The sequence below is a fragment of the Emydura macquarii genome, unplaced genomic scaffold, assembly GCF_026122565.2.
Source record: "Emydura macquarii macquarii isolate MOO-44397 ecotype Brisbane River unplaced genomic scaffold, CSIRO-AGI_Emac_v2 contig_509, whole genome shotgun sequence".
Classification (NCBI taxonomy): Eukaryota; Metazoa; Chordata; order Testudines; family Chelidae; genus Emydura; species Emydura macquarii.
In genome coordinates, this window is record NW_027130646.1 from 749,582 (window position 1) to 764,144 (window position 14,563).

Sequence of the window (14,563 nt, forward strand, 5' to 3'; positions counted from 1 at the left end):
CCTAACTCTCTCTGTGCCTCAGCTCCCCATCTATAAAATGGGCATAAAAATATCACCTGCGCAAAAATAAATTCATGAACGGTTGTGAAGCACTCGCACACTATGATGAGAGCACCACAGAAACTCCCCGCAGGGAATGAATAATCCCGGATGCCGTGCAAGGTGTGGATGGCGGGTGGTAAATAAAACCTGGGCCACATATAAAGGATAAAAAGAAATATTGAATAACTACTCATTCACTGAATGAGGTGGTGGTCCTGTGGAAAAAATAGCATGTGGTCATGTATATAAAGAACATATTGTAATGCACAGGGGGGCTGAAATATGGGTGTCCGGGCAGCTTTAATGCTGGCGTTTTATTACTTCTCAGTTTGACTGTGCAACCTTACTGTTCCTTTAACAGTGTTGGATGTAATTATTATTTATATTACAGTAGCACCTAGAGCTGCCAGGCTCTGTATACCCACACCGAGAGACACTCCCTGCCCAAGAACTTATGCGCTAAGTAGACGAGACTGACAAATGGTGGGAGAAGGAAACATCACTTTACTGATGGGGCACCGAGGCCCAGAGAGGTTAAGATGCTTGGCCAAGAGCATCCAAGAAGTCAGTGTCAGTGCTGAGAGTTGAACCAGATGTTCTGAGTCCCAGGCCAGGACGTTACCCGCATCCTTCTTCCTGATGTCCTTTAGGCCAGGCCCTGTGGTGTGCTAGACACTTTCCAGATGTTTGGAAAAGGCTGAGGTGTAGTGTACCACGCACCGGGGCTTCTCCTGGGAGATATTCCACAGCCGCTTCCATCACTGGTTTGGGAATCTTTCCACACACACACACACACACAAAAGGAAAACAAATTCAAATCTCTTGTACCTGAGGAAGCTTCTCCTCTTTCCTGTCCTTAAGAAAATCTTTACTGTGAAAATTGTATTGATTGCCCGTCTGCTGGTGCTTCTTTGGAAGGTTGGAAACCACTGAGAAGTAGCAATGGGGAAGCAGCTGTGGCTGAGTTCCAGTTTTAGTTCCCGAGAGGTTCAGAATCCAATTCGATAGAAGAGAAAGGTGCTGGGGAAAACAACGAGAGTCCTGGAGCACTTTAAAGACTAACACATTTCTGCAGGACTAAGCTTTCGTGGGCTGCAGATGCATCTGACGAAGTGAGTTGCAGCCCACGAAAGCTTATGCCTGAGGAAATTTGTTAGTCTTTAAAGTGCTACAGAACTCTCGTTGTTTTTGCTGTATACAGACTAACACAGCTACCCCTCTGGAACTTTTCATCGTGCTGGGGAAGATCGCCTCTGTGGTGCTTGTTGCATGCAGATTTTCAGAGGTGCGGCGCACCTGTCACCACAAATGACATCAGCTTTGCGCAGGGCCTCTGCAATTCAGGCTGTGAGTGGCTCTGTCTTTCCACTATATATTTTTTCATTCACCCACAAGAACCTGAATTGCTATTTGCCGGTCATAAATCATTACCCTTATGTACCTGCTTTCATCTGAGAACCTCCCAAGACTTGTCAATGAATCCTCCCAACCAGGGGTGGCCAAATGACACTAGCCATAGTTTGCAGGCGAATAGGGAAGTGTTATTTACCTCTTCCCATAACACAAGAACTAGGGGTCACCCCAGGAAATTAATAAGCAGCAGGTTTAAAATAGACAAGGGGAAGTATTTCTTCACACAATGCACAGTCAACCTGTGGAACTCCTTGCAAGAGGATGTTGTGAAGGCCAAGACTATAAGGGGGCTCAAAAAAGACCTAGGGGAGGATAGGTCCGTCAGTGGCTATTAGCCAAGGTGGGCAGGGATGCAACCCCTGCTGTGACTCTGAATGACAGATGCTGGGACTGGATGACAGGGGATGGATCACTCAAGAATGGCTCCATTCTGTTCCTTCCCTTTAAAGCATCTAGCAACGGGCCACTGTCAGAAGACAGGACACGGGGCTAGATGGACCATGGATCTGACCCAGCGTGGCTGCTCTTATGTGGAAACTGAGTTGTGGGGCGAATCAGCTGAACATTTCTGCATTGGGTGCCTGAAAGCAGGCCCCTAAATCCATATGTAGGCACTTAAATACAAATGGCCTCTTTTTCAGAGGTGCTGGGCGCCCGCAGTTCCTGTTGATTCCATTGGGGTGTTCTGGGAGCTGAGCACTTTGGAAAGCACAACCACTTATTTAGGGACCCGTCTGTGGATTTAGATGACTGTCATTAGGCACCTAAGGATGACAATGCTGGCTTTAGCGGCTTGCCCGGAGTCCCACAGCACCAGGAACGGAACCCAAGAGACCCAATCCCTGCACGATAGCCCCGTGGAAGGCCAGGCTCTTGTTAAATAAAAAGCAGGAAGAGAAGGTCGTGCATTTGGGATGCCGTTTTAAGAACTTACCGTCTGGACCCGGCACTCACTTTTGCAACCCAGTGGTGTCCTTCCTCCGAAACAGTGATGAAGCCGTGACACATCTGCCCTGCCGAGGGGAAACACTGCACCAGGGTTAGTTTGTGCACCAAGCCAGGTAACTGAGAGGCAGGTAAGGATTCCCTTTGAACCTGGCTTGCCCAAAATATCTATAAGCCTCCCCAAGTCACTGCGCTGGGGTCCATCTCATCGGTAACAACTCTCTGTCTAATTGCTTTTGGTGTAAACACTCTTAGGACGAAGGGCTCTGTCTGCCTTAGAACGGAGGGAAAAGTTTTCATCAAAACAGTTTTCCATCAGAAAACGCTGTTTAGAGAAAACCAAATTTTTGGTGGAATCGTATCAAACTTTGTTCAGCAAATTCATTGGAAATAAAAGCGTCAACTTCCCTGGAATGAAAACATTTGATTTTTTTTGCTTGTTTGTTTCAAAATGACTGTTTGGTTTTGAAATGTACTTTATTTGATATAAAAAGTAGTTTTAAAAAAAGAGTCAAAACTGAAACAAAACACTGAGAATTTATCGTAGCAAAATACTTCAATTGATCCCAAACCAAATGTTTTTTTTCAAGAATTTCATTTTGCAAAAAAATTGGAAATTTTGGCTTTCTGTCTTGAATCAGGGTAAAACATTTTTTCAAAAATCTCGATTTTTGTGTGTGTGTGTGTGTGCGTGATAAGTCCATTTTTAACCAGTTCCGGTCTCGCCCAGCAGCTCCACCGTTGATGGTGAGCAGTGCGATCTCAGATGCTCGTTGGCACAATAGTTGTACATATTTTCCCACAGTGCTTGCCCAGCCTGGGTGGGAAGCGGGAGGTGGAGAGCTGGGTTTGTGTCAGTGCTGAATGAAATGCTTGCCCAAAGAAGAGCCCTGGAACATTGCAGGACGGGACATGAGACTGAATGAGAGTGCCAAGGTAGGAAGCTTCTACAGGATCCTTCATGACAGGGTGACTGGTCTATTGGATGGGGGGGGGGAACAGTAGATGTGACGTATTTTGATTTTAGCGAAGCTTTTGACACAGTCCCATGTGACGTTCTCATAGGCAAACTAGAGAAATACGATCTAGATTAAATTACTATAAAGTGGGTGCATGACTGGATGAAAAACTGTACTCAAAGAGTTGATAACAATGATTCGCTGTCAAATTGGGAGCGTGTATCTGTGAGGGGGGTCTGTTCTGGGTCCAGTGCTATTCAATATTTTCATTACTGACTTGGATAATGGAGTGAAGCGTATAAAATTTGCAGAGGACACCCAGCTGGGAGGGGTTGCCAGCACTTTGGTAGGACAGGACGAGAATTCAAAATGGCCTTGAAAATTAGAGAATTGGTCTGAAATCGACAAGTTGAAGTGCAATAAAGACACATGCGAAGTACTTCACTTAGGAAGGACAAAACAAACTCATACTTACAAAATGGGGAATAACAGACACGGCGGAAGTCCTGCTGAAAAGGATCTGGGAGGTTATTGTGGAACAGAAATTGAATGCGAATCAACACCGTAATGCAGTTGCAAAAAAGGCTAATATCTTTCTGGGGTGTATGAACAGGTTTGTTGTACGTAAGACATGGGAGATAATTGTCCTCCTCTGTTCAGCCCTGGAAAGATGTGGACAAAGTGAAGAGAGTTCAGAGGAGAACAAAAATGATTAAAGCTTTAGAGAACTTGACCTGTGAGGAAAGGTTAAAAAAAGGTGGGCCATGTTTAGTCTTGAGAAAAGAAGACTGTGGGGGGACCTGATAACAGTCTTCAGAACTGTGAAGGGCTGTTATACAGAGGGAGGGGATCAATTGTTCTCCACGTCCACTGAAGGTCGGACAAGAAGTAATGGACTTAATGGGCAGCAAGGGAGATCTAGGTCAGATATTAGGAAAAACTCTCAGGGTAGCTAAGCTCTGGACCAGGCTTCCAAGGGAGGTTGTAGACTCCCCGTCACGGGAGGTTTTTAAGAACAGGCAGGACAAACCCCTGCTAGGGCTGGTCTCAGTTTCCTTGGCCCTGCCTCAGTGCAGGGGGATGGACTTGGGGACCTCTCGAGATCCTTTCCAGCCCGACATTTCTGTGGCTCTGTGATGGGGCAGCAGGTCAGATGAACAGGAAGTGGGGGGGGCAGGGGCACTGGCAGCTCATTTCCCACCCTGGAGCGTTCCTGCTGTGTGCTGAATGTGGTATTTGACCTGGCTCTTGGTGGTCGTCCATAGCCGGTGGAGGTGGATTTTGCTGGTGGTTAGCAGAGAGGACAGGGGCAGTCCCAGCTGTCTGCAATTTGACTTTTATATATCCTTTGTCCTTGAAGCGCACTTGGAAGTCTGTGTCGGGAGGTGACTCCAACAGCACGGAGATACCTCTGTAATACCATCGACTGACCCCACCTGGCTGCTTGGCTTTTGCTCGACGCAAAGGCCCTGATTCTAATCTCCGTTATGCCAGTGCAAATCCGGTGTTGCTCCTTTGACTTCAGTGGAGTGTGTCCGGATATCTGCTGACATCAGTGATGGAGCTGGCCCGATGTTTTTAAGGCAGCCATGAAGAGAAGGAAAGGATGGGGATTCTGGGAAGGCGTGGGACCGAGTTAACATGGGATCTTTCTTTTTCTTTGCAGCTTTCCTGCCAGAGAGGAATCCCAAGCCCCAGAGACAGCGCCTCACATCCCACCCCCTCTGCCTGCTGTCCTTCCCCGGGTGAAACCACAGCAGCAGCAGAGCCCCCCCGAATTGCCTTTCCGACCAGCCAATACCTTCCAGCCGGAGTTTGGTGAGTGTGTGCCAAGGTTAACCGGCCCCGTCTCAAGGATTCCACCGGTGACGCTGGCCAGGCCCCAGCGGCTACCCTGCTGTTTTTATCTCAGTCCAGGCTAGCCTCGGGTCTGCCGATGGGTGCGACAATCACACCTCGCACTGTTATGTGGCCTCACTGAAACCCTTTGCACACTCTGACGTGCGCGCCCCGGCTCGTGGAAAGATAGCCACGGGATCTTGCAGGACCGCAGGTGGTCAGGGCTTTGGTTTTTCAGCTCATTCGCTCGAAGGCTCCAGTCTAAATAGCACTTCCTGCTCTGAGTGTTTAAAAAAGAAATAAATCAGGGGGTTATTTTCCAGCCTCGATTATCCCAAGTTCTCAGGAGAAAGTCTGCTTCAGAGGCTGGGATACTGGGGGAGACAAGGCCTGGCTGTCTTACTAAAGCACAGATTTGATACTGTAATAACCTCCTATGTCATTAGCTTTGCCAGAAATCAGGCACACCTGCCTCTTTAATCCGGATGACCACATAGGAGCATTTCACGCTGACGATTGGCACCCTGGTTCCTGTAGATCTTGTTCTTTATCAAGGTTAAATAAACGGCCTGTTTTTGTTTTTCGCCCTTGGCTCTTACCTCCCTCCGGTTTCTGAATGGAGCCTCTGAATCATTGCAAAACTCTGGATGACTAGTGCTGGCACCCAGGAGCTGTAACCACTTGTGATTTCTCCCTGCAACGCCAGCCCTGTTTTCAATGCTCCATCCAACTTCAGCTCAGCACATTACCAAAGAAAAAATGCTCTTCAAAATCACTGTAGAACCACAAACCCGTCTGGACGGAAGGGGGGAAAAAAAAAAAAAGGAACCCACGGGTTATACCACAGCCCTTTCTCATGGTCTCGTTCTGTAAATCTTGTCCTTCCGTAACCTTGCCTGCGTGATGGCTGTCTGTCATTCCTTCGCTGTGCTCCGGCTGATTTGGGCTCCAATCCTGCAGTCCTCGGACAAAACGCCCACCGGTTTCAGGTCCCGGCTCTCGGGAGAGAGATTCAAATGATGCATGTCCGGTTCTGGGCGCCGGGCTTTAGAAGGATGTGGACAAATTGGAGGGAGTCCAGAGAAGAACAACAAAAATGATCCAAGGGTTAGAGAACCTGACTTGTGAGGCAAGGTTAAAAAAAAGCGGGCACGTTTGGTCCTGAGAAAAGAAGACGGGGGGGACCTGAAAACTGTCTTCAAAACTGTTAAGGGCTGTTCTAAAGGGGATAGCGAGCAATTGTTCTCCATGGAAGCAGAACAAGAAGTGATGGGCTTAATGTGCAGCGAGTGAGATTTAGGTCAGATATTAGGAAAACCTTTGTAACTCGAAGGGTAGCTAAGCTCTGGAACAGCTCCAAAGGTTGTGGGATCCCGGTCACTGGAGGTTTCTAAGAGCAGGTTGGACAAACACCTGTCAGGGCTGGTCTAGGTTTCCTTGGCCCTGCCTCAGCACCGGGGGCTGGAAATGCGAACCTCTCAAGGTCCCTTCCAGCCTGACGTTTCTGTGACGTGTACAGTGCCCTGCATGCTTAGGCTGCCGTGGGATAACAGCAGCGCACAGCGAGACAGCAAAGGGCAGTGAGTGCCGGATGACAGAGCTGTCGTATGGCGTGAATTTCAGAAGCCGTTCCTAGAGAGCTTTTGTCCTTCTCTGGTGTCTTCCATGGAAGGCTCTTGGTGTGCTCGACAAAATTAGCTTCATTTTACAGATGAGGAAATTGAGACACAGAGAGGGGAAGTGACTGGGCCAGGGTCACCCAGGGCAACTGTAGCAGAGCCAGCAAGGGGGCCCAGATCACCTGACTCCCATTCTGGTGCCCTACTTCTTGGAGGATGTTGCCTCTTGCTGAGAGAGCTGTGTTACTGGCTGACTGGGTGCAGGGGCAGGCCTACCCAAGTGGTGGACGGGAGCACAGCGATCTCGGGGTGCCTGTTCCCTGAACCCCCTTTGAAAGAACCATGTTTCTCAGCCTCCCTTTGTATCTTTTCACAGACAACTCTGACTATGAAGAACCCCCATGGGAGGAGGAATTAGCTGCTCCAGCAGGAGAAATGAATGACAAGGTTGGCTAAAAATACTGCGCAGGGTGTCTGGGCTTTCCAGCTCTCTATCAGCGGGTCGGCTGGTCTGTCTGTCTGTCCTGCCTTCAGTTTTAAAACACAATAAGAGAGAAAATAGCCCCAGCATTGTATGGAAAAGAGGGGAGGGGTGGAAAAAATCAGAAGATATCATTAACTTCATACCGTGCCATTCAGGGCTTGGACACTCACTGCTGAAATGCAACCAGCTCTGGTGTGGAGCACAGCAGCTGTTAACGGCACACAGCAACGCTGCACAACACGTTAGTTGAACATGTTTCTAATTGAAACTGTAGGGGTAAAACATCATGACTCAGATTTTGTCTTTGGTACGGGGGTTAATGCCTATCTAATACTCCTGCCAGTGACTGGGTGAGTTAGGACTTGAAGGGCGTTTGGGATGCTCTTGGGACCTGGCAGCTGAAATGCTGCTCTCGGGGGCGACTTTAGCAAGCCCGTGGCCCAGTTCTACCCTTGACTGGCTGCGACTGATTCACAGAGACAAGTTTCAATTCTGTCTGTGCCAATGCCGGCCCCAGGGGCTCTTGAGTTGCAAATCAGAGGCAGTGCCGAGGGGGTCCCAGGCTCCCAGAGCCTGTCCCAGTGAGAGGAGCACGAACCCCTCTGAGCATCTGGGCCTAGCTTCCTTCTGAATGGCTGCACCCTCGATTCAGTGTGAGCTGCCTCTGGGTGTCAGAACCCTCGGTCTGTGGCGGGAGGTAGGGTGGTGTGGAGGGCATTTGTGCTGAGCTGGGCTGCTTTTGTGTGTGTGTGTGTGTGTGTGTGTGTGTGTGTGCATGATCCTCTCTGCCAGAGGGGAAATGCAGAACTTCTCGCCAAAACCCGACGATGCAGCAATTCTGATTGCTGGGAATAAAGGGCCCACAGCCCCCCTGACCTCCACCCCCCCGGCTGCACTTCCTTGTACCACGGGGGCAGGGCATGCTTTGCTGAGATTGGTGAGAGGCATGGGCAGGGGCAGGAGAGGCAGGAGATGGAGGGAGGCCCTTATTACAGGCACTGGACTTTCCTCTCGGGGGGGGCTCATGCCAAGAGTCTGGTCTCCAGCTAGGTCCGTCGCCACCCGTTCCCACAGCCTAGTACGACTGGCCTTCTCGGTCAGAGAGCGGCCCAGGACTGGAACAGCAGGAGGCGCTGCAAGTCGGGCGTGGGGCGTATTGGCGGAGCTGGGTGGGGACCCAGGACTGGCCGAGAAAGGGGGCTGCAGGTCAGGAGGGTGTGGGAGAAGCTGGCACATCCTCTGCCTCTCCTCGGCCTGGCTTGTCCTTAGCACCAAATTCACTGCATGGAAGGGAGCAAACTCCCGGAGGCGACCCGTGAACCCGTGGCGTGCACCATCTCTCTCTGGGTGGATTCCCCCGCGTTGTGTGTCCGAAGGGCTGGCTGGGAGGGGTGTGCCTGCCCGTGCATGCCCATGCGCAGGGGTGGGGCTGTCTCCTCTCTGCCCCTCGCCCTGCGGGCCGACTAGTCCCCCAGCGGCCCCTCGGGCGCTCTGGCGCAGCTCACCAAGCGCAGGACTCACCCTCGCCCGTCACGCACTCCAGCAGCAGGGAGCCAGAAACAGAAAGGGCAGCTGCGCCTCACGCTGCCTGTCCCCGTCTCTGTCTCTGCAGGACGATGCTGAAGCCATGAGGGGGCGGCGGCCGTGCCCGGAGAGACTCAACAGCCTCTTCAGTGAGGACGAGCTCATCGAAGACTATTACCAGCCGCCTGCCAAGTAGGGACCGTGTCTACCGTCCCCTCCCCTTGCGTGTGCGCCTGTGCTCTGCCCCCTTCTCCGCTGCTCCCAGGGTGGGGAATTGTGGAGCCAGGGAGGGACCGGTCCGGTGCCTGACAGCAGCATCAGAAGGGAAGCGGGGCTGGGCGTTGCACAGGCAGGCCCTGGGAGATCTAGCCTGGGCTGACAGATCCTTGGTTACTTTAAAGCGCCCGGGGTCGGTCCTGGGGCCGGTTTTGTTCAACATCTTCATTAATGATCTGGAGGATGGAGTGGATCGCACCCTCCGGAAGTTCGCAGATTACAGATGATGTTTGCAAATTAAGGGGCTGGAGCACATGATTTATGAGGAGAGGCTGAGGGAACTGGGCTTGTTTAGTCTGCAGAAGAGAAGAATGAGGGGGGATTTGATAGCAGCCTTTAACTACCTGAAAGGGGGTTCCAGGGAGGATGGAGCTGGGCTGTTCTCAGTGGTGGCAGATGACAGAACAAGGAGCAATGGTCTCAAGTTGCAGTGGGGGAGGTCTAGGTTGGACATTAAGATAAACTTTTTCCCTAGGCAGGTGGTGAAGCACTGGAATGGGTTACCTAGGGAGGTGCTGGAATCTCCATCCTTAGAGGTTTTCAAGGCTCGGCTTGACAAAGCCCTGGCTGGGATGGTTTAGCTGAGGTTGGTCCTGCTTTGAGCAGGGGGTTGGACTAGACACCTCCTGAGGTCCCTTCCAATCCCCATCTTCTCTGGTTCTGTGAAAAGCACCTCATTTGTCACCTGAGCTTGTTGTACGGATTCCTTTGGGCCAGACCCCACGATGAGTGATGCTGGTGTAAATCGGGAGCCACCCCTCTGAAGGGAGTGGAGCGACTCTGGATTGACGCTGGCATTGCTGAGAGCAGGATCTGGCCCTTTGCATTTGATTTTACCTGCAGGACCGCCCTGGCTTTGGCCCGTTCCACCACGGGGATTGCCATGGCGTCCACCACTGTGCCGGTCTCTGTGCTGGCCTCTGCAGACTCTCCTAACCCCGAGCAGCTCAGAGCCGGTCACCTTCCCTATTGGGACAGGCTCAGGTTCCTGACTGCCCGTTCAGCAGATCCGAACAGAGGGGCAGCAGAAGCCCTGGCCAGCATTCGAAGGGAGCCTCACGGCCTCGTTTGCAGCCTGCAAACAGCGAAGTGCTGCCCGCTCTGTGCTGTTCTCTTGCCCTGCCTCGTTTCCCAGGCCTGGCCCCAGAGGGGACTAGCCAACTGGGGAGGCCTGGATGGTGCCCTGATGTCAGGCTGCCTCCTTGTGGTTCTCGGCTGGGTGTAGCCCGCCGCAGAGGGTTGGGGCACTGGGCTTCGCGGAAGAAGGGAAGGGTGCGCAAGCCTCCGGTGCTGGGCGGAGAATGACTCATTGGGAGCCAAGAGGGGGTGGGGGAAGCCTGTTGCCGGGATGCCATCTTTTCTCGAAGCATCTCTGCTCGTACTGAGACCAGCCAGGAGAGACCAAAGCAGCTCACTGGCTCTTGCTACCGAACTTGTTAGCTCTCCTGTTCTCTTTAATGTGGTTTAATTTAATTCACTTTGGAAGTGAATTAAGCTAAACCGAATTAAGGCCACTTCAGTTCAGAGTCAGAGCACCTGCACAAGGATTGAACACTGCTTAACCAAGCCACTTTACATTCACACCTTTAGTTAATATGGATTCATTTTCCTCAGGCCGTGTGTACGCTACGAACGTATGCCGACTGTTGGTGTACAGCCGCCACAGTCGGTACATTGTTTGTCTGCGTGCATACGTGGCTCCTTGTGTCAGCGGTGCGTGTCCTCTCCTGGAGTGCAACGTGCAGCGCCCTATGGGTTGGCATCTCACTCTGCAACTTGCCACCATCCCACGTTCTGTCTTTTGGGAAGTCTTGGCAATGCATGATGGGACCGAAATTAGTTGCACAGGGGTGATTGGAGCATGGGGTCAGCTTCTTGGTTTGCAACTGTCTCCATCCCATAATGGTGTCTGTATCCCATAATTTTTGCGCCTTCCTTCAAAAAGCGGAGCTCTGCATTGTTGTTATGAGCGCCGCAAGCACAGGACGGATGATCCTGGAGTATTTCCAGAGCCGCAAGAAGATCCAAATGAGCAGGGACCATGACAATTTCTTGGACAACAGATTGCTGTGGGACATAATGAGAACCCTTCCGAGGTTGTTGGTGGCCTTCCCGGAGCAGCTGCAGACAGTGGAGCACTGCTTCTGGGCCCGAGAAATAAGCACTGACAGCTGGGGTCTCATTGTAATGCAGGTTTGGGATGACGGACGGTGGCTGCAGAACTTTCCGATGGCCAAGGCTACCTTCCTAGCTCCGTGAGCCGAGCTCGGCCCAGCTGACCGGCGCAGGGACACCAAACTGAGACCTGCACCGACGGTGGAGAAACGAGTGGCAATTGCACTGTGGCAACTTGCAGTACCAGATCAGCTAGGAATCGGTTTGGAGTTGGGAAATCCGCCATGGGGGCCGTCCTCATGTGCAAGACCCATTAATTGCCTCCTGCCATACTAAAATTTCAAAAAGCAATTGCCTGCACACTTTCACACACACACACAAGGTTTCACAAAGATGAAGTATAGTTACCAGCCTCAGTTGTTTGTGTTAGTCCCTGGGCCAGGTGGCTAAGGGACAGAGCAGGGATCTGCTGGTGCGCACCGATGCTCCTGGAGGATGATTGTAGAACCAAACCCAAAGTCCTCATCTTTTCGTCCCCTTATGTCATGCTTTGTCATGCTGCATCTGCATCCTGGTTTGATTATTAATCACCCATATTTTGCAAGCATGACCATTTTTATCATCTATCACAGTCCATCTTGTTCTCGTTCTTCGAGGTGGATCCCAGGGTCATCAGGCTGGGCAGTCTTCAGCCATCTGGATAAAAATTTTTGTCTTCACTTCCTTGAACATCCGAGGCCGGCGTCTTTTCCCGTCACTCCCTGGTCTCATATGCACATGTCACTCATTCATCTATTCACACCCTGATCTCTTAACATTTACTTAAAACTTGTAACTGGAAGACACAAGTGTCCTTCAGAAACAATAACATTTCTTTTTATCGAGAACATTCACTCCTATTGCAAAACATCCTCATTGAACATTGAATCTTTCCGTTTCGGAACATTTGCTGGTGTTACTGTAAGCAGCGACCTTAAAAGGTGTGTACTTCAACAATAGCAACAGTTTCACAGAATGATCTTTGGTAACTTTACGAACAGAATAATCAATGACCAAATGTTTGTTTCGGTCAAGCAGATGGTGGTTTCAAAACAACCTCAGTAATAGTGAACAGATCACCCTACATGCCCAAAATGCAAAGCCTCACAGAGACTGCAGTGGTGGTTTGTCATGTACCAAAAGAATAAGGGTATTTCACATAGAATCAGTACAACAGAATCAAGCTTTGGGCCTACAAGATGCATGACGCTCACATTTTTAAGAAACACAGCCCTGTTCAGAAAGCTACAAGTGGGGACTTTCTTTCCCGACCAGCAGATTGCCACTGGGAATATTGAAATGCCAATAGTGGACCAAGGGGACCCAGCCTGCCTCTTGCTCCTCCGGCTTCTGAAGGTATACTCCGGCCCCCTCGACAGCATCAAGGAACTATTCAACTACAGGCTCCGCAGGTGCAGAATGACAGCTGAATGGGACTTTGTTCGCCTGAAGGGTTGCTGGCGTTGTTTGCCGACAAGATTGGACCCCAGTGAGAAAAATATCCCAATGGTTATTGCTGCCTGCTGTATCCTGCACAATATCCGGGAAGCAAAGAGGGAATAGTTTCCGTCTGAGTGGAGTGCAGAGCTGGAGCAGCTGGCTTCTGAGTTTGAACAGCTAGATACTAGGGCTATTAGAAGAGCTCAACGTGGAGCTTTATGGCTCAGAGCGGCTTTGAAAGAGTATTTTAACAGTGAGCCAGAGTAGTGTGTGGTGTTGTAATGTGCTCTGCCTCGTCCTGCTTATGTAGCAATATAATATCATCAGTGCACGTTAATTTTGTGTGTGAATGATCCTGTGAGTTGAGCCACACTGCGCAGGTAATTGGTTGCTTTCCGAACCGCCGAGCACTCAGCAGTGTAGGTTGTGAGCTGGTAAAGATGATGTTTCAAATAATAGAAATGTATTCAGTAACAAAATCAGGGCAAAAAAAGAGTGCAGTTTTTAAAACCAACCCATTAAAAACGTAATCAAACTTAATAAATGACCAGAGCAGGACTTGTGGAGAGGAAAGAACGTTCATGTCCATTTCTGCAGCACGTACACCAACCGTGGTCGTCAAAGGTCAGCGTGTGTGAAGCTGGGGTTGTCTGTAACGTCTCCGTTGGCAGGGGTAGTGCACTGACCTCTGATGCCGTGTGAAACGTGGAGGGGGGGTCTAGGGAGGTCTCGATACTGAGTTCTCAACAGGCTGCAGAGGGAGGTGAGCTCGGGACCATTGGAGTCTGCAGCATCCGTGTTTGCTGCCTGAGAAGTCCCATTACGTCCTGGTGCCTCTCCCTCCTTTTCCTGCCGGACTCCTGGGTCTTTCTCCTCTCCACACTCTTCTGTCTCTATCTGCTCTATCTCTATCTCCTGTGCTCGCGGGCCGATGCAGCACAGGCCTGTAGGATCTCACTGGACATCTCATCCCGAGTCCTCTTCTTTCTCCCCCTTATACGGCTCAGGTGTGTGGCGGGGCAGACCCCGAAGGCCGCAATAGCAGCCGCTGCAGATAAAACACACGGCGGTACCACTGTCTGCGTATTCACTGCAGAAACTTGAGATGCGGAGCTCACGCCTCTCGCTCCCCGAAAGTTTTAAACTCTACATTCTGTCTTCTGCTTGGGGTTGCATGCCCATGTACCAGTCGCAGCACCAGCCGTGGGGAGTCCGGCTTGCCGGGGGATGGGGAAACGAGGAGGGAATTGCTTGGTCGTAGGATGCTAGAAGAGGGCAAAGGCACCGAATGCTGGCGCTTGTTTCCACTGGCGGTGCTGATTTTGGCTGCTATCTCCCTCCTGAAGGTCACAAAGGCAGAGCGAGCGCAGCTGCTGCTGGCGCCTGGAAGCCACCCACGCCTGCGTGCTGCGAGCCTGTGCGCCGCAGTGGTGCCTGCTGGAGTTATCGCTGAGCGGCGTGGGAGAGTGTCCTGTCGCGGAGGAAGAAAGAAGGCCGCCCTCCCTGGAAACCTGCGGCAGAGGACAGCAGAGCACACCCACGGGCGCATCATCGAGAGCTCTCCGGGGGATTGAAGGGAGAGAAAAGCAGATAGCAACTTTGCCTCTCTGGGTTGTCCCACTACCGCATCTAGCACCAGTGCGTTAATAAGTCGAAAGCTGTGTCCTGCTGCTTTGGGGAAGGGGCGGGGGGAAGCGTCCCTGTAACTGAAAAAATATCTACACACTTGCCGAGGTTCTTTCCCTTGCACTGAGCTCGCTGGACTGTGGTCCTGCCTCACTGTGCAGCTGGGTCCCCCAGTCGCCTGTCTCCCCTACTCCTCCTCTTCCTCATCCACCACCTCCTCCTCTGGCTTGGGCTTCTCAGAG

At 51.2% G+C, this 14,563-nt stretch overlaps 1 protein-coding gene across 4 annotated transcripts in view; it reads left to right on the forward strand.

Annotated features, from left to right (window-relative positions):
• Nucleotides 1-14,563, forward strand: part of ARAP1 (ArfGAP with RhoGAP domain, ankyrin repeat and PH domain 1) — a 141,763-nt gene that overhangs the window by 64,862 nt on the left and 62,338 nt on the right. For all 4 annotated transcript variants that reach the window (XM_067539083.1, XM_067539084.1, XM_067539085.1 and 1 more), the window contains 3 exons: nucleotides 5,026-5,177; nucleotides 7,194-7,264; nucleotides 8,914-9,017. In XM_067539083.1, coding sequence (XP_067395184.1) covers nucleotides 5,026-5,177; nucleotides 7,194-7,264; nucleotides 8,914-9,017 — 327 coding nt within the window. The remainder of the gene's footprint in view (nucleotides 1-5,025; nucleotides 5,178-7,193; nucleotides 7,265-8,913; nucleotides 9,018-14,563) is intronic.